We start from the raw sequence: 27,973 nt of genomic DNA, 5'->3' as shown, positions 1-27,973 counted from the left end.
TCCAGCATGTTTAGTAAGCTATTCCACCTGGTTCTACAATCTAAAATTAAAGAAAGTTCTTTGACATATTTTTCTAGTAATGTATTTTTGGTTGGCGATTTTCTAAAAAGTCTTACTATCTGCTGTATTTTTGTAATTAAAGAATTTAATTCTGCATTTTGTAGAGTAAGTTCGGTAGAGCCAGTAGTTTCTTGGTTTATTTCAAAATTATCGTATTCAATGTCCGAATTATCAGAATCTGTAGTAAGTAGTAAATTAGCATTATATTCATCATCATCCTGTACATCTGATGTGCTTATATTGTAAAGAACTTTTATGATTGCAATTTGCAATCCATGTAAAAGACATAACTGATGGTTTTTATTGAGTAATTTCATCATTTTCTTCATGACGCAGACATTATTTTTCAAAGAAATTATGCAGACAATATTTTTAAAAGAAATTTGAAATTCTTTTAGTTTATTTTCTATTAATTCTGCGTATACCTCAGCAGGCGCAGGTCCATAAATTCGACTAAATCCAAGATTACCCAAGAAAATAAGGTTAGAATAATACGTATTTTGCACAATCTTAAGTCATAATATTAGAATCTTGTAATAAATATTTGTATTTAATTATTTTAAACAGTTGTTAGAAGTAAAAAATTTATTTAAGGTTCAAATTTTAATGTTATTTTACAATAATATTGCATTAATGTCCTGTCATACATAATGTGGTGTATTCAAAATTGCTATTAATTTAAAAAATACGTGAAATATTTACGTATTATTATTTTTAAATATTAAAAAGAAAGGAGATATTTACTTATTCTTTAAGAAAAACGTTGATTGTAAAGATTTTAAACCTTTAAAAATCTCAAAAACTGCAGAGGACAAATCACATATGATAACTAGCGCTTTCTGTACGATTTACAGCGCCTCTGAAACCAAGAAAGTTTTAATTAAAATTAAACAAAAAATATCTCACATAAAATTAATAATTAGGTATATTGTTGCTTACATTTACCTGTTTTTTTATTTTCAATGTCCCTTTAGCCCTTTCAAATATCTATAAACACAATATTTTCTACATAAAATTTTCTAGTATGGATTTTTCATTTACTGGTAAGTTTACCGAATGATTTTTTGTCAATTTATCGGTAAACCGGTATACAATCCCTAGTTCAAATTCCTATTAGCAATAAACTTTTTAAAAACATGCCATTATTTTGTACATTAAAAAACTTTCATTACGGATTCTGTGATTAGGACCACAATTATCTTAATTAGTAATGATTAAATTGATAAAATAATAATAATAATAATATAAAAGGAATAGTTTTATGTAAGAGATAAATTGATGGCAAATTGTTCATTTGTTATAACATAATCAAATATGGATACAACTTGTATTGAATTAATAGGATAAATGAAAATATGTACTTTGAATTAGAAAAGGAAATAGAGAAATAATTTATTTAGATGTAACCATAATACAAATCATAAGAAATTTTCAAATTCTTTAATTTTAAAAATATATTTAATAAATATAAAACAGTGCTTTGTTTTATGTACAACAGGTTTTAGGAAAATGATTTCAAAATTTCTTCCATTTCTTGATTTGATGGAAAATTGTCTTCAGTATTCCATTGTTCATCCTCATCATTAGCAAATACTTGAGATTTAATAGTTGTAATTTTCGTAGTTTCTTCTGATGAAAAATTAAATGTTAATTAATTACGTAATTACTATAATTTAATTAATAATTTGCTTTACTTTAATTACATTAATTGCTATAAAATTGTAGTTACACAAATGTATAAGAATGAAGATTGTTAATAATACTGAATAGTGTTAATTTAAATTCCTACACATACAAACTAATCCAACTAAACTATTTATAAATACAGTATAAACATCCAAACCTGATAGTTATATATTAAAGCCGAACGATTGTTGAATTAAATCGAGCTATATTACTACTATTATTATTAATTAAATGCTAAGTAATTTGGCATTAGAGGCAGGCATTAGGCACCATCTCTTGCATTATAATAAATTAATATTTTAATAATTAATTTAGAAGGTTCTGATGAAGGTTTAGATAGTGTAACTGGCAATGCGACCACACAGTAAATGGGAGGTGCTAATTTGTGTTTTGCTTCAGGCCAATTCTTTTCTTCCTGTTATTGCAATTAATGTTGCTAGGAAAAACATTAACATTTCCTGACAATATTAATTGCAAGAACAGGAAAATACTGTAATAAATACTTCAAACTATATATATAAAAAAGGGGGGTAACGAAAACGTTTGTCACTTAAACGTTATTCACACCAGGTAATTGGTTCATGAGTCGTAAGTTTTATTTACATTCTGGTGTTGTGCCGTTAGACTTCAAAGTATGTAATTGTGCCTATCAAACTCACGCAAGTAGAGGAAAAAAATAGATATATTTTCTGTCCTGTGGACACTAAGAAGGCCTCTTTTAGCACGATCATTATGGATTTGGCCAGGCCTACAATGGTGAGTGGCGAGGGATGGGACACAACATATCTGGGCAGACCACCACCTGAAAAATTCCTGGGGCTTTTTTGACCTGTCCAGATTCAATCCTGGGTTCCTCGGACAGTAGGCTGCCACCTCAACCACTCGGTCATCCATTTATTGTCCTTAAAATCAATTAGCTTTCAGATATTTTTCTTTTATGTTAACTTTAACTTATGAAATTTTATTTGTAAATTAAACTTCAAAAATTTCTTACAGAATAATAAAAATTAAATTATTAATATTAAGTTACCTTTTACAACATGACCTTTCAATATTTTCTGGCTTTCTTCAAAATACTGATTTGGATGACTAATGATCTGGTCCACACTTGTTTTATGAATGAATTCAAAATATCTTGTACAAGCACTTTGATAATGTCCTTTACTCACTAAATCTTTAATCTAATATTAAAAAAATAAACAACTTCCATTTATTTTTTTAATTTTAAAAATTTATTAAAACAAATCATAGTTTTAAGTTAAACCACAGAAAAATTTGAGTACAATGCTTAAAAATGCTCATAAGAATTCTTGCAGCTTACACCAAACACAATTCAATGATTTTAAAATTTGGTTTTTAGGTGTTAATACTCAAAAAACAATACTATATTACATTTACAGTTCAAATGGTTTCGATATGTTATTCATATCATCGTTAGAAACAAATTTGAAACAGAAAATAGAAAATATAATAAAATTTAATACATTGAAAATGTTTCAACAGTATACATATAATATTAATGCTGTATACTGTATTTCTCTTTCAGCATTAAATGCACAAGACAATTTAGTTTTTAAATAAACTAAAACTTCTATAATATCTCTGTACTAGTTAGCATAGTGAATTACTGAGATTTATAAACATACAGTAGTTTAAAAGGAGGCTGAATCATATACTGTATGTTATATATTAGTATTTGGTTTATTTATTCATATTTTATGCTTAATTATTTTATATGTTGTATCTTTATTTTTCTTAGATTTAAAATAAACTGCACATGAATTCCGTTAACATATTTGGCAGATTAAGCAAAAAATACACTTACGTAAGAACCAGAGGTAACCGGAGTGGTTGCAACTCTAATATCAACCACTCCGGTTATCTGGTTCTTACGTAAGTGTATTTTTTGTATGAATTTCCGGTGTGTAAAGAAGATTGAGTATACATGGCAGATTAAGCTTAAGTAATGTATTAAAATGAGAATAAATGGACTATATTAATATTGATCCTATCACTGATTGTCCATTTATCTCATTATTATTCTAATCCAGTGGATAGTCTCTCAAGAATCCTGTTGATTGCATCAGTTTTTGAGAGGAGGAGGAAAATAAAATAAATTTAACCACTGATGTGACAAAAATTCAAGACAAGAATTTATTTCACCACAGCTTCACCACAAGAACACCTAATTTCAAAATGTCATAAACCACTACTACAATTCTAACTCATTCCATATTCAGCTTGAACTTTGAGTTTTCCTGTACCATAACTGCAAATCAACTCCAAGTAGATCATCCTTCATCCTTCTGTAAGTTGCCAGAACTCGTATCAAAAGTCACTGTTTTTCTTTCTCCCCAAACAATAAAATCATAATTCCAAATCTGGCAAACCACACCAAAAAATGCTTAATTCAAACATTCTATTTAAAACTGTATTCTAACAAATTCCTCTTCTATGATCTTCCATTGAATTTTAATTGTAACCATCTCTTGCAATTTCATTTCACACTTCACACACTTTTTAATTCAGATCTTCAATTAACATAGATGAAATTTACAGGATTGCTCCTTGATCCTAACACATGGCTGTAAATGCCTTGATACCAATAGGTGTAAAAAAATTGTAAATCGGCTAACTGAGAAGTTTCTTGGCTAGCACTGCTAGAGGATAAAAGGCTACTTCAGTTTCTGCTATCATTATCATTCTAATTACTAATAATATTGTCTTTGTTAATTGACAATTTTTTGTAATTTTATCTTAGCTGATTATTGATACATCTTTTTGAATTTATTACTAGAACTGTTTTCTTATAATTAGTTGTTGCATTACATTTATTATTAGCATAACCAAATTTGTTTATTGGACTGCAATTTGAAAAAAATGATAAAGCTATAAATTCCCACTGTCATATGTCCATCCATCCATCTTTCCTTAATCTTGAGAATGGAGTTAGCTAGATGAAAGATGAGACTGGATATGGAAACCTTAGGAGTAGGAGATCTCGACTAACTATATAAAAACTTCTGATGCAAACCAGAAATCACGTTATTTCAATTCAAAATTTCCCCTTGAAAGCAGTTAATAGATGACCGGCATGACTATTGCTAAAGGAAAAGTATGATGTACAGGTGCAAGCCACTACTAATTTGAAATGGATAGCATATATTTTAAATTAAATAAATTAAAAATATGATTAAAAATTGCAGCCCAGCATTGTGACAATGTCACACACAAATAATTGCTCATCAAATAATTTATTGATCATTTACACTGATTACACTTTTACACTTTATTACTCATTTGTATATATTTTGATAAAAATAATAGACACAGTCGTTCTAAAAATCTTAGGCGATCACCATTTTATTTTCTCACGCTCTAGAACAAACTATAGACGGCCAGACCTTTCTATGTAGGCTACTTAGTTGTCCATTTAAAACGTTTCTTAAAAACATAAAAATTATCCAATTAAAATAAAAACTTTCTTAAAAATTGGAAATGGTGAATCTTACGACGTCTTTAAAGTTCTCATCCTTTTTCATTCGGGGTTTCGGCTCCTTTATATCCACTTAAAATTAGCACTGACAAATGTAGATTATACCTCAACATCCCTCTGGTGACGAATTATTATATTTTCAATTGTCAATTTCAATTGGATAATTTTTATGTTTTTAAGAAATGTTTTGGATGGATGACTAAGTAGGCTACAGAGAAAGGTCTGGCCATCTATAGTTTGTTCTAGAACATGAGAAAATAAAATGGTGATCGCCTAAGAAGTTTAGAACGACTGTGTCTTTTATTTTTATCAAAAAATCTTTAGCATCCAACAGAATCTTGAACATTTGTATATAGTATTTTTTATAACCATTGTTTTTCCCATTTTTTTCTTGCCTGACAGACTGATCTGTTCTACTCAAGGATCCTGGAGTAAAGTTTGGTCACGGGTTTGTTTTTTTTGTGTTGTACCAAACTTTACAACACTATTATTGAAATTTTTATTTTAGCAAAACACCAACTTCACAGGACATAACTAGGGCCTAAAGTTTACTGAATTGGGGGCTCCTGTCACAGGAGCCCCAATTCAGTAAGCTCTAGACATGTGCATGTGCACAGTTTGAACATTTAGTAATGCACTACTGATGTCATTAATAAGAACACTTTTTAAGATTACACATTAATGAAAGAAAATAAATAAAATACATATATTGAATATAAATTACAAATAATCAAAATTATTTTAAAATATACAGTATAATATTGCACTAAAATAATACGAGATTCAAATAATGGTAAAGTATAGAATTAAGAAAAACATAAAATTAGATTAGGTTGGACAGAAATATATGCAGAAAATATTCATATATTCTTGTATAAAAATAAAAAATATATTAATATAGTCCACTATGCTATTCACACCAAGTAATATTAATAAGAAGTAGAACTCACTGTGTGCAGCGTTACCAAATGTTTTTCTTCCGAACACTTTCGACAAATGTATTTCCGTCGTCTTCAAGCAAATAAGAGATTTTTATATCGAACATGAACGTTCGAAACAGAAAAGAACACATACAAATTTAAATAAAACGATTTTTTGGACGACATTCGATATGAATCTGCTATGATTTTCAAATACGTACGATGTTAAGAATGTGATGTAATATGGCGCATGCATGGTATTGTTTCCTGTCAATGGTGTGACAGATGATGTAAATCGCCATTTAATCGTTTGTATAGGGGGGGCAATCCATATGTTGGGCAGTTTCAGAGTAGGGGTGTTGCACGTTTCCAAGGTTGTTATGTATAGCGACTCCCACATAAAGAGGAGCTTTTGGTTGCTGCAGGTCCTGAGTATAGTAGAGTGAGCTCATAACAGGTTACAAAAACAAGGAGTCCCCATGGGTTCCCCTTTATCTGCCATCTTAGCAGAGCTCGTCATGAGAGAAATTGAACATAGAACATTTGATTTTCCCACACCATCCTTTACCCACTACTCTATTTATGTTACGTGGATGATATCCTCATAGCCTGGGAGGGCACCGATGAAACCTTTTGTAACTTTATGCAGCAAGTCTCTATTATATATCCCTCCATCAATTTTATGTGGGAAAAAGAAAGTAATGTGGCTTTCTTAGATCTGTGCATACCTAGATCCTCGGAAACACTACTGTTCTCGGTTCAACACAAGTTTAATATGCTACCGTACATCATACCAGCAAATGCATTCCAGCCTGCATGTCATGTTGGTGCCACCATCGCCGCCCTACTGAGAAGAGCATTCTTGCTGCCATCAATCCAAGAGCTTTTAAACAGTGAATTAAACAACATTAGTAGAAAAATATAAAAGTTAACTCACGCCAAAGTTGTATATACTTCTGATAAATAGCACTGAGTTCAGCGTTAACGTAAATTCTTCTTTTTACTGCAAGCAATATCGTCGAAAGTGCTTGCAGTAAAAAGAAGAATTTATGTTAACGCTGAACAACATTAATGTAGCGGTACATGCAGTGGGTTTCTCACATGCTAAGTACACACATGTACTCAACAGCGTCTTCTTGACGCTGTTTCCAAACTCCACGTTAACTAACAGGAAGGAAGTTACGCTTGTACAACCAGCATTACCATACCTCTATCTGCTTTCTCTATGCATTTGCCGCATGTTTAGACAACACGGTCTGCTCCTGCCCCTTTCTCCGTTGCCTAGCTTGCGCAGACTTGTCTGCAATGACCAAAACAAGTTCTCCGTCTTTGAGAAGTCAGGAATTTATGCGGTTCCATTGGAAAAGCCCGTAATGGGGAATAATATGAGATACATTGGGGCCACAGCAAGAATGTTGGCTACCCACTTGACCGAACACGAGGATGATGTGGCAAAAGAACGGTGCAACGCTGAACTCGCAAGAAGGGTGCGCGACATGAATTACAACCCGTTATGGGCCCACTCTACTATACTCAGGACCTGCAGTGACAGAAAGCTCCTCTTTATATGGGAGTGGCTATACATAACAACCTTGGAAACGTGCAACACACCTACTCTGAAACTGCCCAACATATGAATTGCCCCGCTATACAAACGATTAAATGGCAATTTACATCATCTGTCACACCATTGACGGGAAACAATACCATGCATGCGCCATATTACATCACATTCTTAACATTGTATGTATTTGAAAATCGTAGCAGATTCATATTGAATGTCGTCCAAAAAATCGTTTTATTTAAATTTGTATGTGTTCTTTTCTGTTTCGAACGTTCATGTTCGATATAAAATTCTCTTATTCGCCTGAAGATGACAAAAATACATTCGTCGAAAGTGTTCGGAAGAAAAATATTTGTTAACGCCGCACACAGTGTGTTCTACTTCTTATTAAAAAATATATTAGTATACTTTTTTAAACATTAGGAAAATATTCCAGTCTAGAAAGAAAATAAGATCCAATCTATAAAAATGCACAAAGAAAATTTTGTATAGTCTATAATAAGTTATGTGTATTTTTTAAGATTGAAATTGTGTGTTCAATACTTAATTTAATACTTAAAAAATTATAGAATTTATTAAGTATTAAATTAATCCTTTTCGTATCGGAGATTATAATATATAAACAGATCTGTAAAATGCATTTTACATTTAATACAATCCTATTAAATTATTTATACATATACTTCTCAAATTTTGTTACCTCTTGTACATTTTGTTGATTAATGGAACTACTTTGCAATTTTTCAGTCAGAACAGAAATATCAGCATGTTTGAAAGGACAGCCTGTAAGTTAATAAATACAGAAATTATATGTTTTAAACCTCAATTCCACAACCTAACAATTACTGATTTAAACAAAAAACATTTAATGTTAAAAAAATCAATCACAAAATTTTTTACCTACATTCGTAATTGTCAAAATTATTTCATAATTATTGTAAGAAATTCCATACCATGACAATCTCCAGCTCCAGGCTGATTTGATGTAATTATTTTTGTGCAGCTGTATGGAGTATAATTAGTTCTCTTCCCTTCTTTTCCATAGTTATGCCTAATATTGTATGCATAATTTTTATCAAACTAAAAGTAAAAAATAAAAAGGTAATTAAAAGATACATTTTAAGATTTAATTTATTTCTTTTATTTATTTTTATTTATTTCTTTCTAATTTACAAGCTATTATTATTCTATAATGTATATTATTAATAAAAAAAACGAACTATAAATGTTACAAATACCGTATTTTACAAACTATAAGACGCACTTTTTTCTTCGAAAAATTGCCTCCAAAATTCAGGTGCATCTTATAGTCCATAGCGTCTTATAGTCCGTAAAATACGGTATTTATAACAAAGCTTGACTAATATTGCATATTAATACATTTTCACTTATGAAAAAGTAGACAAAAATATCATATTTTCTCAAATTATTCATGCATCCCAATTTTTAAGATACTTGCTTAAAAAATTTAAAAAAATCTTAAATTTGAAGCAATATGGCTTATGTGTATATACAGTAGAGCAGTGATTCCCAAACTTTTTCGATCCACCGCCCCTTTGTTCCATAAAGTTATACCCAACGCCCCCTAACCCATTTCTCTTGAGTGAGAAAGGATTGGAAATATTCTTAGGAAAACTTTTCTACAAACCTCACACTTTGTGCCCTTACCACACATTGTTCTCAACATCTGGAAACCGTTAAATGCAATGTTTCCTCTTACCAGTTTAACAGAGGAAAGGGAACGGCTGTCAGTGACCCCAACTTTTGCCTTTGGTCACTGTTCAGTACCCTGCCTCCAGCGCCCCTAGATTTACTCACCGCTCACAAGGAGGCATTATTGCCCACTTTGAGAAACACTGCAGTAGAGCATCAATTATCCGAATCAATTGGGGACTGAGGTGTTCGGAAAATCGATTTTCTGGATAACTGGTTATGTATGAAAAAATATATTAACCTACCCCGTGTTGAAATTTGTTCAAATCCTGGCACATCCTTAAGTATCCTCTCATAGTCGTGCCAGTGCTGCCAGCTAAAACACGCATATGAACAAAAATAATATTGGAGTAGCCCAAGACATAGCCAAAGATTGCAGTGCCACAGCACTAGCAGAAATTTAAATTTGCCGACCGGAAAGCTTTCGGTTAATCGACGTTTCGATTGAGTGATAGTCGGATAATCGATGCTCTACTGTATATGAATTCATCAGCATCCAATAATATATAATTAAAAGTTTAATGTTAAGTTATTCAAATTATATGTCAATTATTTCTTATGAGGACACAATCAATATGTATTTAAAGAACTAAAGACAATCTTAAAAATTTTTCAATAGAATGTTAATACAAAATTTAAAATAACTATTATGTATTGAGTCAATAATCCTCAAATAGCCAGTAAAAATAATGTTATTAAGCAACATATATAATTGAAATCTGATGCAAATGCACATATAATACACATTTAACACTCTCATTACTATATTAAAGGTTATTACCCTATCTGAATCCATAATTTTAGTGAATTCTTTTCTCCAAAACGATAATGCATTTTCTAAATTCAAACCAATAGCTTTCAAAAAAAGTCCATATTGCATACGTCCACCATGACGCAAATGATGATTCTGACGCAGGTTCTTATGCAAGTTTTTCATGCATAACGGAAAGGATGTATCTGCAAGCTAATGAAAATGATTAAATTTGTTAATTATTTTGGAAATTAAAGTAATTTAATTCACACAATAATAATTAAAATCATGTTTATTATCATTTAAATGTATTAAAATGCAAACCTTAATATAAACACACAACACACGACTTATATGAATATGATGATGATAATACAACACAAAGGGAAAGGTTTATAGATGGGTAGGAAGAGGATAATAGGAAAAAACAACAAAATAAGAGTAAAATTACAAAGAATGTTTGTCAATCATGCACAGGATCTTTGAGAATCTTGCTATAGAATAGTACAGATCATTATTTTGAATACTACTAGCAATAAACAGTATATATTACAGGGTGACAATAATTAACCCGTACAAAGTTTGTAGCAATGCTGCACCTGAACTTTTTTACTGTCACCAATTTACATACTATTGTTTAATTCTCCATGATTTCCTGTCCGTGTAGATGTACTTTCGATGTAATAAGGGTTAGTTCTTTATTTTTTTAATGGTTTCGAACAAATGTTGTGCAATTTTGGAGCTATTCCGGCAAGGAAAGCATCAATGTGAAATTGTTCGTCTGCTCGGTGTTCCAAAAATGACAGTCTCAGATGCAGTTCGGCGATTCAAGGAGCTTGGCCACAATGGTGACCGTCCCGGACGTGGAAGAAAGCGCACTGTCAACACGTCTAGGAACCGCGAGATCATCACAAAGCGAGTTGACTGACATGCGAAGGTCTCCATGAGAAAAATTGCTCGTGAGATCAGAATCAATCGCGAATCGGTGCGGTTAATGGCGAAAAAGGAACTCGTACTCAAGCCCTACAAGTTCCAAAAGGTTCAGCTCCTCACCGATGAAAACAAGTGCGTGAGACTCCAAAGATCCCGTTAACTCAAGCGTCGGGCCGCAGGTCGACAATGGGAGTGCATTCTCTTCACAGACGAGAAGCTTTTCTCCGTACAACCATCAAAACGACAGGAACTGGTTCGCGGGGGCTCCTGGACGCTCAGCCGTCATCGAACATCACAAAATCCAATGTCAGTCATGGTTTGGGGCGGAATTTGTGCGAGCGGCAAGACACCCCTTGTTTTCGTCGATCAAGGGGCCAAAATCAATCAAGATGTGTACCACCATGACATTCTCGAGGCTGTGGTACTTCTGTGGGCTCAGCAGCATTTTGTCAGTGCGAAATGGACGTTTCAGCAGGACTCGGCGCCGACACACAGGGAGAAGAAGACTCAGGAGTGTGCAAGGCTCATTTTCCCGATTTCATCTCGTCTGCGGAATGGCCACCGTACTCGCCGAATCTGAACCCAATGGACTACAGTGTGTGGTCCATTTTGGAGGCCAGGGCCTGTTCTAAGCGCCATGAAAGTTTGGAGTCGCTGAAGCAATCCTTGCGCTGGGAGTGAGACAAACTGTCTCCAGAAGAGTGCGGCCCATCGCTGAGAATTTCAAAACGCGTTTGGGGCTCTGCATCAAAGCAAAAGGAGTCCACTTTGAAACTGGCTGAATATCTGATTAATACGTAAAGTACTGTCACTGTTATATGCTGTTGTTTTGATAATTTTCATTTCTTTAATAAATTTACGATACAAAAAACTTGTACTGGTTAATTATTGTCACCCTGTAAAAACACTATTATATCATTTAATAAAATCCACACCTTATATATATCTCCAGCAAGCAGAATTAGTATAATAAATGTTTTCAGTTTATTTTATAAACCTGCTTAAGGTTTGAAGTTTTACGAATTTTTAAAACTTCAAACCTGAAGCAAATTTATAAAATAAACCGAAAACATTTGTTATACTAATACTGCTTGCTGGAGATATATATAAAATGTGGTTCTTATTACTAGATAACAATTTTCCAGCTGTAATCTTGAATTGTATCATTTTTTATTTAATCATAAATTTTACAATTACAGTAGAGCGTCATTTATCCAAATCAATTGGGGACTGCGGTTGTTCGGATAACTTATTTTTCAGATAACCGATTATGTACAAAAAAATATATTAACCTATCCCATGGTGAAGTTTTTCTCCATTGCGTGTCACTTCATATTGAATTTTCGTCGATTTTTATTATTATAAAAATTTTCATTGCTAACGAAAATTTTTATAATAATAATCAAGGCTATTGTATCGTTAAAAAATATTTCTGCATTTTGTACAAACAAAATAAATATATTGAAAAATATAAAAACAAAAAAAATTATACTTAGAAGTTAATCTAGTATCAAAAACGTTCGATTCAGCACGACACAGTCCGACTGGAAAGCTTTCGGTCAACCGACGTTTTGGTTAATCGGCTTTCAGATAAACGACGCTCTACTGTATAATAAAAAATTATAAAAAGTTCAAAATTTCTAAAATGTGTTCAACATAAATAATTAAAATAATAATTTTTCATCAATTTCTGTAATTGAGATTAATTGATGAAATAACTCAGACAATAGCATTTGAGGGCATTAATAGCCAAAGACAAACTTTGTAAAGTCAGTAGCCATATAATAACTTCTACAAAATATAAAAATTTCAAAAAGAAAAAAATAAAAAGAGAAAAACAAATAAACAAAAATGTAAGCCATAAATAATAAAGAATTGATGAAAAAATATATTAGAATTTAGTTAGAATTTCAATACATACGCAGGAACAAAGAAAACCAAGATGGGACCTGGAATAATAACAAATGTAAGATCCTACACCTCACTAAGAAATTAAAAAAAAAAAAAAAAAAAAAACTAAATTTAGGACTTCTCTTCGTCATGATCCATTCATTCTGTTGCTTAAGCTAGACAGTAAATTCTGTATTTATTTAAATTTTTATTAACTGTTTATTTAATTTTTTAAGAATTTTTAACTTATAACAATCTTACAAAATCAATTATGTATATGTATTTTTAAATTAAAAAGTTAAAAATAAAATAATTTTAAAAAATCATAAAGGCTCTAAATATGATCTGAAAATTCATCTATATATATTTGAGATGGGTTGATGATGATGATGATGATGATAATAATAATAATAAGCACGAAGCCCAAACAGTTAGGAGTTCAAAGTTGAAATTTTGTACACAGTTAGGGTACGTCACGAGAACATACACTAAAAAGGAATTTTTGGTAATTCCCCCCACGGGGAAGAGGGAAAGAACGAATGCTTATCCTAAAGAACTCAGCTTCTATTGTACTATTTTAAATGAAATTTTTTGTTTTTAATCGTTTTAATAGAGTACCACATAGGGATGAAAGAAGTGTATTCCTTAACAATGAAAGTGTTAAGAATGGAAGTGTTGAGTAACAATGGAAGTGTTAAGAGAAAGCAGGGTGCAAGATTTACAGGCGCAGATGTGGTTTTTTGCATTTTTGTGGAAAATCAAACATATTTTTAAACCCATCTAAAAATTCTCTAATTAGTCTGGAAACAGGGAAATTCTTGCATTCTGTGAAAACAGGTAAGATTGGCTATAATGTAATAATCTTAATCTTTGCTATTGTTACTTTTTGCCTGGGCCACACTGGGCTTATCTGCTAATTTTTTAATAATTTATTTATCAAAATATTTCATAAAGTAATTTTTTTAAAATTTTCTTAAAGGTAAAATAATAGTTTTATACTTGAATGCATACTTTTCTTGTTGACAAACAAAATAATTCATAAAAAATAAATATTCAAATCTTTGAACATTTCAATTATATTCAAAATTCTAATAATGAAATAATTAGTAAGTAGAATCCTATCCAACCTTTTCCTTTCCAGCGCTAATTTAAAGATTCGACAAACGTTTTCAAGCTGCTTTACAGTTCTATTTCAGGTCTATCAGTCCCTTAATTTGTTTTTGTTCTATTTTGGTAGCATTCAAATGTTAAAAATTTGTTTGTCAAATCTTTAAATTAGTGCTAGAAAGGAAAAAGTTGATGTAGGATTCTGTTTGATTACTTATCGGTTGGATTTTCTTCTTCATAATTAGTAAGTAAAAAAGTAGTACTCTCCCCTTAGCGATAGACTAGTTTAATGACAATTGGCAGGGGTAAAGGTGTGTCATGTGAATGGCCAGCATAGTTTAATCCCTCTACCCGAAGGTATATCAACCAGATGCTAGCCGACTCATACTATACCTCATCCCTGTAAATGATTAGTAAAGTAGTCCAATGCCTAAGGGGAGTGCTTTTCCAGGTTAGTCAGACTGTACAAAGAAAATTGGCTTAGTACAGAAGAAACCTGCAACTCCCTCAAACTTAGATGATACACATCATAACTGTAGCCTTTGGAAGTTGCAAATTCAAATACAGCATACACAAACATCTCAAAATCCAATATAAATAAGCCAAACAACTTCCCAGATTACATCAGTAATCCAATGTAATATCTGATAGTTGTTTGGCTTATTTATAATATATTGTGTTTCAAGATGTTTATATATATTTGTATATATATACACCATGCTGGAGTTGAGCAATGGCTGGCTGAGTGCCACAAGTCGATGATTATAAGACCAGGGTGCTGAAGGCATACCTAGTTTGCACCTTAAGTAACTGAGGACAGTTATATCATAATTAAACATGTCTGGAAGGAGAGATCAGTCAGAAGGCTTGGGTAGCATAACTGGCAATGCAACCACAAGGTAAGTGGGAGTTGTTGGTTTGAGTCCCACTCCAGGCTGATTCTTTTTCTTCCAGAACTATAATTAAATTAAATAATTTAATTTAATTATAATTATTAAAATTAACAAGAGATGGTGCCTAATGCCTCCCTCTGATGATAAATTATTTAGAAATTAATTAAAAATAATCACAAAAAATTAGCCCGATGTAATCCAGTAGTTGTTTGGCTTACGTTCAAATACAGCTCTGAACTAATCTCTTTTCTACATGTCCCTAAATTACTTAATTTTTAAAGTTAAAATAAATGATATTCCACCTAATTCTAGTATCAAAGTTTCTTAATAGATTAAAAGTATTTATTTATTTGTATAAATTATATATTAATAACAGCTACTTACTTTATCAATCATATCAGGTGTTATTGAATCTGAATTCTGTGTTTTGGAAGTATTATAATCACTTTCTAAATACTGCTGTGCAAGATTTTTCAACATATTTAGTAATCGTCCATCCTCTTCTAATTCAGGTAAGGAGCGTGCCATAGACTTTAAAAAAATTGCTGTATTTTAATATTATCATAAATGATTCAGTATTTATAAATTGTAAGATAGATTTTTAAATATTGCATCTAAAGTCATATTAATTGAGATATTAAAAAAACTAATGCATTTTGAAAATAATACATTATGTTTGAAAAAAGCAGAAATAAACTATTTCATGCAGGGAAATGTTTGTAAATTCTGTACGTACCCAGTTCAGAGCGCACTCAACTCACATTAATATAAATCACTGAGGAAATTTGCTTTACTGAAAATTCATATTAATGATTTTTAGGGTCAAGATCAAGATTGTATAATTTAGAGAGTAACGGCTTAATAGGTGCTCAAAATCCTTAAATTATATTATTTTAAATCAATTTACTAAATAAAGTTAAATTTAATTCAATTTATTTACAAAAAATTAATTTCCTAAATGATTTTCAAATCGAACCGGAGATGGTATTCACTGTTTAAATGTGGAGCAGTATATCAGAGTGGTTAAACAAAACAAAGGAGACTGTTTGAAAAAGCAAAAAATATTTTTTGGTACCAAAAGAGTAAAAAAAGAGCTAAATTTGGCACACAAAGTAGCCAAACCTGGAATCATACATGCTCTCCCTGATATGCAAACTAGCAGTTTGCATGGGACCATGTCCATTTAAAGGAGTGGGCATCCTTAAACTTTAACCCTTATTTTCCGAGTACAGTAGAATGATTCACTAAAACCAGAAGTTTGAATTGCTCTACAGTTGGAGGTAGAACCTGTCTTTGCTTACCAAAAGAACATCTATTCTACTCAAAATGGAACATTTATTATCGTACCACTTTTTATGGTTTGTGTCAGAAAGTGAAAAAAGCAACCGTTATTGGAAATAGGGTCATTTCTTGAGGGTTGTGAAGGTGACTTACAGTTTGGTTTAATGAAATCTGGTAAAATTTTTGTTTGCTTTATTGCCTGAAAAGTAATGTTGTAAAATGGTAAAACACCATTTTACAACATTACTTTTCAGGCAATAAAGCAAACAAAAATTTTACCAGATTTCATTAAACCAAACTGTAAATCACCTTCATAAACTTATACTAAAATCATAAACTAAAGAGTAAACCATACTACCTATGATTTCTATGAAGTTTGAAACTTTTATCTATATAATAAAGTCATATTGGTCTCACTCATGATCAATGTCATGTCACTTTCAATGTCAGTCTGACTGACATTGAAGTATCTGAATAGAAGCACACTTCTTACAAGAGAACATGATGATATATTCAAATAAATGCTGAGTACCATAAAAATCTGAATTCTCAAAAAAATTTAGATGCTTTTGCTTTAGAGAAAGCTGATACATCTAGTATAATTTTAATTCTTTCTGTCCCTGTACACTTTCTACTAAGAACTACTTTCCTTCTCAAGGGTGAAGATCTCAACAATCTAGCCACCCACTATATACATCATTAAGAATGACAGATCCTTTTTCTAATGAACATAAATGATATATAAAAGTTTCTGGTCAAAGATGGTGGGATCAACAACACGTTCTACTAACTAGGAAGCATTTGTGGCATCCTAGAAACTAGACTAAAAGATTTGAGGATGGGTGTCAATGGCCCTGGCCAATGAGCTTTTAACCAACTGATAACGAGGAAGACAAGATGTTCTACCAAACAAATGCTACAAATTTCAAGACACAAAGCTTCTTTATTGAATAAAACTTTTAGGATTTCTCTATTTCACCATCAGGCCCAAATATTAGAAAATCAGAAATTTGAATGAAAACCTCTAGAATTTTTCCATTAAGTATTTTTTAGGAAGTTCAAAGGTGTGAACAGTTTTTAAAAATAAATAGAACAGAACTTTTTAAATTAAAACAGCTACATGTAAAGTTAGTGGTTAGTAACATGTAAACATTAACATTGTAAACTAAATTAACACAGTGATCATAGTAACGAAAGAAAAATATATAAAAACAAAATAATAGTAAGTACGAAAATGAACTAACTCTAAATACAATAAAATAATTCAAATAAAACACATTAATACTGTTGTACAACATCCTTATTGATTTTCTTAAATTCTAATCAAAGTTCAGACAGGAGTGATAAAAATTCAGATCTCTGAAGGTCATGTATTGAGCTAAGATGCACACACAGAGAGAAGAACACAGAGAAACAGTCACATACAAGACTGGGTGAAAGAAGAGAATTGTCACTCTTTCGGGTGATTGTTCTTACTACTAGAATTAGCACTCTTAGTATAGCTATTTCTAGTATGGATAATAAATGTTTGAGTCAGGAGGTTAGTTGATGAAAGTAACCGTGCCCACACATCCAATTTATTGCTTTTTCTTTGTTTATTCTGCAGAGAAGGGTTGTACAGTACATTGCTATAGCAAATTCTTCAGTTGTTCTTACAGGTAAAGTCATATGGAGTCATACTAGTTCTCTGTTTAACTAAGTAAGTTTAATAATGTTAAAAATTGGTAAATTCTAAACTCATTTTGTGAAAATTACTTTTGAAAAACTGAAGTTTTAAACAATTTTACAGGAAATTAAAAGAATTTCTATAAGTAGCTTACTCAAATTATGTCATCTATAGAATTTAAGGTTAATGTTACCCTAGGTATACAAAATGGCAGCTCATCTCCGATCCCAGCAATCAGAAGACAGGGAACTGGGGACGCACGTTCTAACCTATTCTAATAATTTGGTTGTTAATAATTATGATAATTTATTAGAATAGGTTAGGTTAGGTTAGGTTAGGTTAGAATGTGTCCCCCCACTGTTCCCTGTCTTCTGATTGCTGGGATCAGAGATGAGCCGGCATTTTGTATACCTAGGGTAACATTTATCGAATTTAATTTGACTTTCTTAATTTCAAATTTTTTTCTTTTAAATTTCTTCCTTGCTATTTTTCTTTTATTTGTTTTCTTTTGTTTTAATTTTAAATCTGCAAAATTTGTTTAAAAATCTGTTAAAGATTTAAATAGCTTTTAAACACTGTTCCAATGTTATGATTCAATTCCAAAGTTTAGGATCTGAAAATGGACAACAGAGTACTGAAAAATATTTTATCCTAAAATAAAAATTTTAATTCCATAAATTCTTTTAGCATATTTGGAATTTGTTTTATATATATTTTTTTTTTATTATGCTTGATGTGCCTGAAGAAACCTGTCTATCTTGGTAAAAGTATTGTTTTTATTAAATTTATGCTATCTAATTTTGCAATTTGGTTATTATTTTAATTATTGCATCGAAATGCAGCATGCAAACTATTCACCACCAACATTTTGTAATCTTCACTAATTAATAGTGAAGATAACATTGACATTTTAGAAATCTTTCTTACCCCAGTAATTGAAAATGAGTTTGATAGCAGATTAGTTTTCAGGACACAAGTGCATCATCTCGCAGATCTTGACTGGTAAAAATCATTTACTCGAGAAACTTAAATCAGAGCTATTAGTTGGGCAATTCTTAGGTTTTAAATCCTAATAAATATTCATGATGAAAAAATAAAAAAGTACCGATATAAAAATACACTGAATAAAAGTAAGAAACTACAGGTACTCCTCACTTTACGACCGAGTTCCATTCCGACAACTACGTCATTAATTTAATTGGTCAATAAGCGAGGAGCTTGCGTCGGGAATATAGGATTGTTGTAAAATTATCCAAATTATGCAACAAACTTCAAATTTATTCATAAAAAGACTATTATAGTATGTGCAAGCCTATTATAGTATGCTTAGTGCGCATGTCACCATTTGCCCCTGACCGACACTCAAGCTGAGAAAGGGAATTCCCCTAATTGCAGGTCGAAACTCGATTGGTCGTAAGTACGAGTGGTCATTAAGCAGATAGGTCGTAAAGTGAGGAGTACCTGTATCTTAAATATTTGGCTTCAGTATATGCAAAACAGCTTGCAAAAAGTAATACTGAGAGTCCAAAATGTGACTAAAGAACGAAGAAATCAAGAAACTAACTTTTGTCTAAATTTCTCTTTCTTCAAATGTTTGCAAATAATGTAATATAAATTGATTTATTTTGTTGCAACATGATACTGTTTCTATTCAATAAAAATATTAAACACAAATCAACTTCTGTTCACATTTTAAGTTATACTTAAAATTTCACATTCTAAACAGCTGTGATGCTTTCAAAGATTATTCACTTTAATCAAACACAAAAAAATATTATATTGTTATATTAGAGGGCCATCCATAAATTATGTAAGGTAGTTTGGTGTGAGTGGGGGTCGAGGATTTCTTACGATTTCTTACTCGGGGGTAAGGGGTAATAGATCTCATCTTACGTAATATTCTTTTTATTTTTTGATCTCATTGAGTGGTGGAGTTTTGAATTTGGCAGTTTCTATTAAGAACGCTTGTTGTACTACCACCATCTCGTGTGACGTGATAGAATAATAAACGTAAAAATGCAAAAAATAAACTTAGATATGTTTACCAAAGATTCTTCAAGTCGCATAAAAAAGCACATGCCGACAAGAAAAGTGATAACGTTCAAAAAAATGCAAATCTTATATGGATCGAAGCAAAAGCTCAATATGGCACTGATACGAAAGGGTTTGCTACTTTTATACAACAACGTATAAACCATTACGACACTCAAGATAAAAATAGAAAAGTTGGCTTATTGTCGTATTTTAGTAAGGTACTGTACATTTATTTTCAGTTGCTTTTTAAACTTTTTTGCTTTCTTCTTAAAAGTTCTTAAAATAAATTGTTAATTCGAATTCATTAAGTTTTTATATTTTTAAATTTGTTCACAAAGTCTTCTATAAATAATAGTACATAGTAATTAACTAATTAATAATTATATATTTTGGACCTAAAGTTGTTAGGGTTTCATTAAAAAATTTTTTTGTTAAAATCTTTCTACAAAATCATGCCTAAATATTACGTAAGATAGAGAAGGGGAGGGGGGATCAAAGAAAATATTACAGTTTCTTACACAGCGGTGGGTGGGGGTCTAGAATGGCCGAAATCGCCCTTACGTAATTTATGGACGGCCCCCTTATATAATAAAGCACAAAAATTTAATTTTAAAATTAAGATTTCATTACTTACAGCTAATGCTTGAGACAACTTCATTCTAAATAAATTTACAATGATAGTAGTTAAATCAATTGATGGTATATAGGCATATCCCTTTCTCAAATATGTTTTCCTGCATTGAACCAAATCAAGAACTTCAGTGAAATGAACCTAAAATGATTTATTAAATTAAAATTGCTGAAAATTATTATTATTTTTTTAATGTGAATATAATTTCATTAATTCTTATTTTTGACAAGACTATTGTCTTGTTTATAAAATCGTACTGCCTGCTATGTTACCAGCTTAGACATATGAAGGAGTACATGTAAGGAGTTGCAATTTGGCACAGAGTATTAGGTGTCCAAATCATGCGCGCATAAAAAAAACCAGACTTGTAGGTATTCGGGGGACCAAGAACCAAGACAAAATAAAATACAAAATGGCGGCACTGTTTCTACAAACAGGTGCTAGTGAGAGATCTGTGCATGCGTTGCTGATTGGAAAGTTGAAAATATGAATATTGTGAAATGGAATTACGACAAACATGTGCATTGGGAAAATTGAAAAGCAAATGTTGCTGAATCAAATTTTGACAAATGAATCTTTGAAAAAACCCATTTATCTCTCCCGTGTTATTCCCCACATATTTCTGGTCGCCACGTGCTAACCTTGACCGATTGACCGGAGATATCTCGTTTCATCATCAGAACGTTTTTGAAACTAGATGGCGTGTCATTATAATTTTATATTAAAACTAACTTCCAAAATATAATTCTTTTTTTTACATTTATTAATACACGTGGTACGATCCAAAAGTTCAGGGAATGCAGTAATCTATGACAACAAAAGCATGTATTTGAAGTTATAGATATGAAATGGATTCTATCAAACCACCTCTACGTGTTCAGGTTAATTTCACCCATGTCATGTGATTAAACTGCGAGCGCTGCTGTTTTTTTCCAGAGATAGTTACCTTTGTCCTGCGACGTAATCAAAGTGGAGTTTCAAGAACCTCCTCCAACATTTCGACTTCACCGTGACCTTTCACCGTAGAATCACCGTACACCTTTCTTAGCAATTTTAAAATCTCCGTAGGTGTTTTACCTAAACGCGGACAAAATTTAATGTTGGAAGTTGTTCTTGAAACTCCACTTTGATTACGTCGCAGGACAAAGGTAATCTATATTAGGACTATCTCCGGAAAAAAACAGCAGCGCTCGCAGTTTAATCACATGACATGGGTGAAATTAACCTGAACACGTAGAGGTGGTTTGGTAGAATCCATTTCATACGCTGTAACTTCAAATACAGTAGAGAGTCGAAAATCGGAATCAATTGGGGAGGGGGGTTGTTCCGATTAGTCATTTGTTCCAATTACCCAATATGTACGAAAAAATACATTAACCTGTCTGATGTTCAAATTTTTCTCCGTTGTGTGTCGCTTCGTGTTGAATTTTCGTTGATTCTAAGCCTAACGAAAATTTTTATAATAATAATCAAGGCTATTGTATCGTTAAAAATTATTTCTGCATTTTGTACAAACAGAATAAATATATTGAAGAATATAAAAACATGAAAATTATACTTTAGAAGTAAATGTAGTATCAAAAACGTTCGATTCAGCGCGACACAGTCCGACTGAAAATCGTGCCGATTACCGGTGATTCCGATTACCAGTGTTCCGATTAACGACTCTCTACTGTACATGCTTTTGTTGTCATAGATTACTGCATTCCCCGAACTTTTGGATCGTACCACATATATATATATATATATTGTTTGTGAAAAATAAAAAAATAATTTCGAATGATACAATAGACAGGATTATTTTTTTTTCAAAAATGGGAAATTTTCATTAGGCATCGACAAAAATTCAACTCAGGGCAACACGCAACGGAGAGAAATTTCAAAATTGGATAGGTTAATTTCACTGAAAATGTCTCGTGTATGATCTTGTGGTCATGGCCAAGGCTGGCGAAGTTTGAAAGATTGTGCTCAAAACCAGTGATACCAAAGAAGATTGGAGAATGAGAACAAGACCCGCCGTGAGCATCATAGTGATCTCGCTTAGTAGTGAGTCTCCGAGACATAGTCTTGTCCCAAATACGGCTTTGCCATTTTACTTGTTGTATTTAAAATAAACAATTCTTAAAAATTAAACAACTATTTTCCTGATTACGATAATTATTGATACAATTTCTTAAACATTTTTGAGTCTATATCCCATTATGATATAAAATCCTATTTGCCAACAAAAATCCCATATGTTCAGTACACAACATTTTTCAATATATAAAACAGAATTATTTTAATGACCACACAATAAGGTCTAATTAACTATTGACTAGAACTTAGCTAATTAATTTCATAGATATTGCATAATTTGGGCTAGTTAAGCTACCATCTTGTGTTAAATTTAATAATTGTATTAATTTTGAATTAAATAAAATAATTTAAACTTTAGACTTAATGTAGCCTTATTGTCTTGTTCATTAGAATATTGCAGGCTTGGTTGTTAACATAAAATTATTTTATTTTTAAAACTGAACAATTCTGAACTAGTTCTCCATTTCTAAAATCTTAACATATTATTTTAAAAATTTCCATTAGTTATTATTAGAAAATAATCTAATGGAAATTTTAGACATCTGTGACAACCATTTATATTCTGATGGATTAGTTTAAAGACATAAGTATCCGTAAGGTGTGCTTCTGATCCTATTAAGGTTTTACAATAAAGTGCATTATCAAGTATTTGTAGTTTTTCAAAAATTATCGAGCATATAAATTTTTAGTTTTTTAGTATATTGTGATGAATTAACTCTCTCTCTCTCTTTGCCTTTTCCATAGTAGAAGTCGGCTTTGTTGCAACTGTCATCTCCACTAATTGAGACAGTTGCATCTTGATGCAACCGTGGATACTTCAGCCGATGTGTCGCACCGCCTGTCACCGAAGGCCGGAGCCCCATCGGTTAATAAATTTCTAGGGCTATGGCTATATTCTATATTTTTGTGATGAATTAACTGTATTGTGTAAACTGCACTGTATATATCAGAAAAAATCTTGGTTTACTACTTGTGTTATGACTGTATTAATGTATGCTGGTGTTGTACTGTATGTATGTAAGCTGATGCGGCGTCTCTGTACCTGAAACGCATTCTTACCAAAATTTGATTGGGGTTATGAAAGGCCAATTTTTGTAAAATCTAGTCTATTTATTCCAGTTAGCACTGATGTGATAAACCCTCCAATTTATTACAACTGTATTTATTAGGATAACTAATTCAATCTAAATTAAAGTCATGGGTTAGAGGCATTATTTATTATTAACATTTCTTATAATAAAAAAGTCTAAATTTACAGTGGAGCGTCATTTATCCGAATCAATTGGGGACTGGGGTTGTTCAGATGACTGATTTTTCGGATAACGATTATGAACGAAAAAATATATTAACCTATCCGATGTTGAAATTTTTCTCCATTGCGTGTCGCTTCGTGTTGAATTTTCATCGATTTTAAGCCTAATGAAAATTTTTATAATAATAATCAAGGCTATTGTATCGTTAAAAAATATTTCTTTATTTTGTACAAACAAAATAAATATATTGAAGAATATAAAAACATAAAAATTATACTTTAGAAGTTAACCTAGTATCAAAAACGTTCGATTCAGCACGACACAGTCCGACTGGAAAGCTTTCGGTTAACCGACGTTTCGGTTGACCGGCTTTTGGATAAACGACGCTCTGCTGTATTTATTAACTTGATTCTTTAAGAAGTAAAATGAAATAAATTTTAATATTTTGCATCTATCTACGTAAACTAACATTTTGGTATAAATACTTTACATAAAAAATATATTTTTATATAAAATACCTTAAAATAGTCCATCTTTTGAATACTATCTAGCTTTAAAGAGCTTGAATCGAGAAGAAAAGAAATAATCTTGTTTTTTTCATCACTATCAATCTATAAAACAAAATTTAACTGTCAATCAATGTATTTGAAAGCATCTAAATCATATAAAAATTTATACAAATCATTTTAAACCAATTAACATACATAATTTTATATATATTTAGTTACAAAATAATTATTTCTATTGTACATCTACAAAATAAAAACTGTCATCAAATGTAGTCCTTAAATTAAAATTTTGCTATCATTTAAATTAATGAAATATTCCATAACATACTCTGGATTAATGTACATAAAATGTGGTTTTACATTTACAGTATGTTATGGAATATATCATTAACTGATAGAGTAATTATAGACAAAATGAAACTAAATCTATCTACATTTAATAAAGTATTATAATTATAGATAAGTTTATGAACAGATTAATTAAATATTAAATAGTTAATTGTTATATTACATTACTGAAATCAACAAAATAAAAAAATATTGATAATTCTATTACATATATTTCTCTGAATCTATGCGATAATTTAAAAATACGACAAAAATTAAGCATTCAAATAATCATATCCTATTTTAAAATTTACATGAAGATACCATAGTTTAATCTAATGCAAAGTCTATTTTTGAGAAATCAAAACCCAAAAAAATTAACTTGTGAATATAACGCATGCAGCATGCATTATATCACTGAACATGCTATTTAAACAGTAATAAACACATTTCTTGAAGAGAGTTTTATTTTCAGGTTTACAGTGCTTCATGATGTCCACATTTTCAAACGTATTTGTTTATGAGTCCATTATCAATAAGATAATGCATAAGATCTGCAGAGATCATAAGATAATAAGATCTGCAGAGCAATATAAAATTACAATAAAAATTCCCTTTTGATCGATACTTTATCAGCAAATTTCAATTGGTATGCACTTGTATGAAATTTACCAGATACATAGTATCCCACTGAAATATCTGTATACATGTTCTTCAACATAGTGGCTAATTCTCTGTTTAATACAGATTTATAGATTTGTCTACTGGACTTGTTCATTCAGCTTACTGTAGCTCAAGACCACCAAGCCATTCCAAAATCAAATTAAAACTGAAACTGTAAGAGGGACATGTAACAATCTGCATGTATTACATCAGTATAGACACTGATGTTGTAATACATCCAAATTTCCGAGCAGAGTAAAAAGCACAAATGAATCTACATTAAGTAAATTTTGTGCCCTGATTCTAATGTGCACTCCAAATTTTGACACCAGAATAAGTCAAAAAAATGTGCCCACTAGAATCAAGAAAATACAATACCGTATATTCCGGCGTATAAGACAACTTTTTAACCCAGGAAAATCTTCTCAAAAGTTGGGGGTCATCTTATAGGGCGGGTGCTGCAGTCGGCTGGGACGCCCGGGGTATGGATAGAGATAGAGCGGCGCTGTGTCCAGAAATACACGCATCTTTCACTCATCCGGCCCGCCCTTGTATGTATCCTATTACCGTACTTCTTTCTCTGCCTCTCAGATCTTGCTCCTGAGAACTGGAGTGAAGTGGTGCAAACACGCTTGTGAGAGATCTGACAGGCAGAGGAGGAGGTATGGTAATAGGATACAAGGGCGGGCGGTATGGCGCGACATCTCGCTTCAAAATCGGACTAGAATCGATCTTTTTCTTGAAATAAAAAAATTATTGGGAGAAAAGAATCGATAGCGAAAAAGATGGTCGTGATTGATGATAGCGATTATCGCGAGTGTGTTTTTCTGCCGAATTTTTCCTGTTTGATGACAAACAGCCTTATGTTTATAAGTGACAGTTTACTTGCTAAGTACCCGCATGTCATAAGCATTTGAATTAAAATTACCATATTGAAATCAAATCTGATTTTTTACTTTTATTTGGTGTGTGTTGGAAGAGGGGTAGTCTTATACGACGAGCATATCCCAAACTCTATATTTTAACTGTAAAAGTCAGGGGTTGTCTTATACGCCAGAATACACGGTAATTAAATATTTAATTACCAACAAACTGAGAAATCAGTATTATGTCAAGGCTGGCTGATTGCTTCATTGAAACATATGAGATTTCAAATGACAAACTAAAATAACTCCCTAGTCTTGCATTTTTTTTCCTTTAAATAGTTTTGAATTTTAATATGGACTCTCAATAAATCAAACTGTATTAGGTTAAGTCTCTCACTGAATCAAATTTTATTTTTGTTTTGATCTGATTCCATGAACTCAATGCATTTTGTGTCTAAGTTCAAACAATTTTTTCAACTCTAATTCTGTATACTTTCTGTTGTTTCAAAAGAATTAATCACATTAAAATGAAATGATATAAAAATAGACATTTAATTATGTACTTTTGGAAATACATAAAAAATTACTTGATATATGATATAATAAAAGTACAAAAAATCTAGCATTTCACATTTAAAGTAATGAATTTATCCCTAAATGTGAATTGATCAATTAATCTTGAAGAAAAAACTCTCAAATACATTGTAAAGTAGGAATAAATACGTCATCAACATCAAACTTAATAGAATTCTTCCACAAATAAATATTTTATTTTGCACACGTAAATATTAATAAAAATGTAATGTATTTAGGTCTAACTGTATTATTTGTATTGCATCATTTACAATATCACTAACATAACAGTAAATTCCATAACTCATTAATTCAAATATTATTTTTTAGTCTTCCACTTCTAGTTACCGAGTGTCAACTGTATTGTCTGCACAAGACAAGGCAAATTAATAGAAAAAACAGAAAATTAAATGTGTAATTAATATCCTCTATAAGCCAAATTCAATGTGCTTGTGAGGTTTCTCCAGTTATTCAAAAAATCAAGTTACAATCAAATATCTTAATTTTTATTTTTTCAGGAAAAATAACATGATATTTGCATTTCAGATCAAAGTTTAAGATTCTTTTCCTGGAAAGAAAAAACAAAGGTTTTTGATCAGTTGCAGCCTAACTGGATTTTTTGAATAACTAGAGAAACCTATACATCGCCAACTGCCGTAAATAATTGGGCTAACTTTTGGATATAAACGATTAAAGATTAGAAATAAATTTGGCACTTGAGGTAGGCGTTAGATGCCATCTCTTATTAAAATTAATAATTATAATAATTTAAATAATTTAGATTAAACTGGAAGAAAAGAATCGACCCGAGTGCCAAATTTATTTCTAATCTTTAATCGTTTATATCCAAAAGTTAGCCCGGTTATTTACAGTAGTTAGCGATGTACTGGCTTAATGTTATCGGGTTTAGTACAATGTTTATTTCTAGAGAAACCTCACAAGCATGTTGAATTCAGCTTATAGAGGACATTACATATTAATATATCGGTTCTTCAAAGAGAAGTTTAGAAAATTAAATATTCTAAAGTTCTTTTATAAATATTCTTTAAAAGCAATTCATAAATGGTGATTGATTTTT

The 27,973-nt window shown here is 31.2% G+C and overlaps 1 protein-coding gene across 1 annotated transcript in view; it reads right to left on the bottom strand.

Annotated features, from left to right (window-relative positions):
* Positions 1-1,500: 1,500 nt before the first annotated feature.
* The window catches only part of LOC136970090 (DNA primase large subunit-like), a 35,809-nt gene continuing 9,336 nt past the window's right edge, over positions 1,501-27,973 (bottom strand). The window contains exons 6-13 of the mRNA XM_067264470.1: positions 24,476-24,568; positions 20,629-20,766; positions 15,398-15,544; positions 10,221-10,403; positions 8,680-8,806; positions 8,427-8,509; positions 2,777-2,927; positions 1,501-1,689 (exon numbers count right to left, since the gene is read on the bottom strand). Of these exons, the coding sequence (XP_067120571.1) occupies positions 1,562-1,689; positions 2,777-2,927; positions 8,427-8,509; positions 8,680-8,806; positions 10,221-10,403; positions 15,398-15,544; positions 20,629-20,766; positions 24,476-24,568 (1,050 nt within the window). The 3' untranslated portion in view covers positions 1,501-1,561. The remainder of the gene's footprint in view (positions 1,690-2,776; positions 2,928-8,426; positions 8,510-8,679; positions 8,807-10,220; positions 10,404-15,397; positions 15,545-20,628; positions 20,767-24,475; positions 24,569-27,973) is intronic.

Source organism: Centruroides vittatus, unplaced genomic scaffold, assembly GCF_030686945.1.
Source record: "Centruroides vittatus isolate TY-2023 unplaced genomic scaffold, ASM3068694v2 contig_1042, whole genome shotgun sequence".
Taxonomy (NCBI): Eukaryota; Metazoa; Arthropoda; class Arachnida; order Scorpiones; family Buthidae; genus Centruroides; species Centruroides vittatus.
Note: the sequence above shows the minus strand (reverse complement) of the source record. Positions and strands in the feature narration are given on the sequence as shown.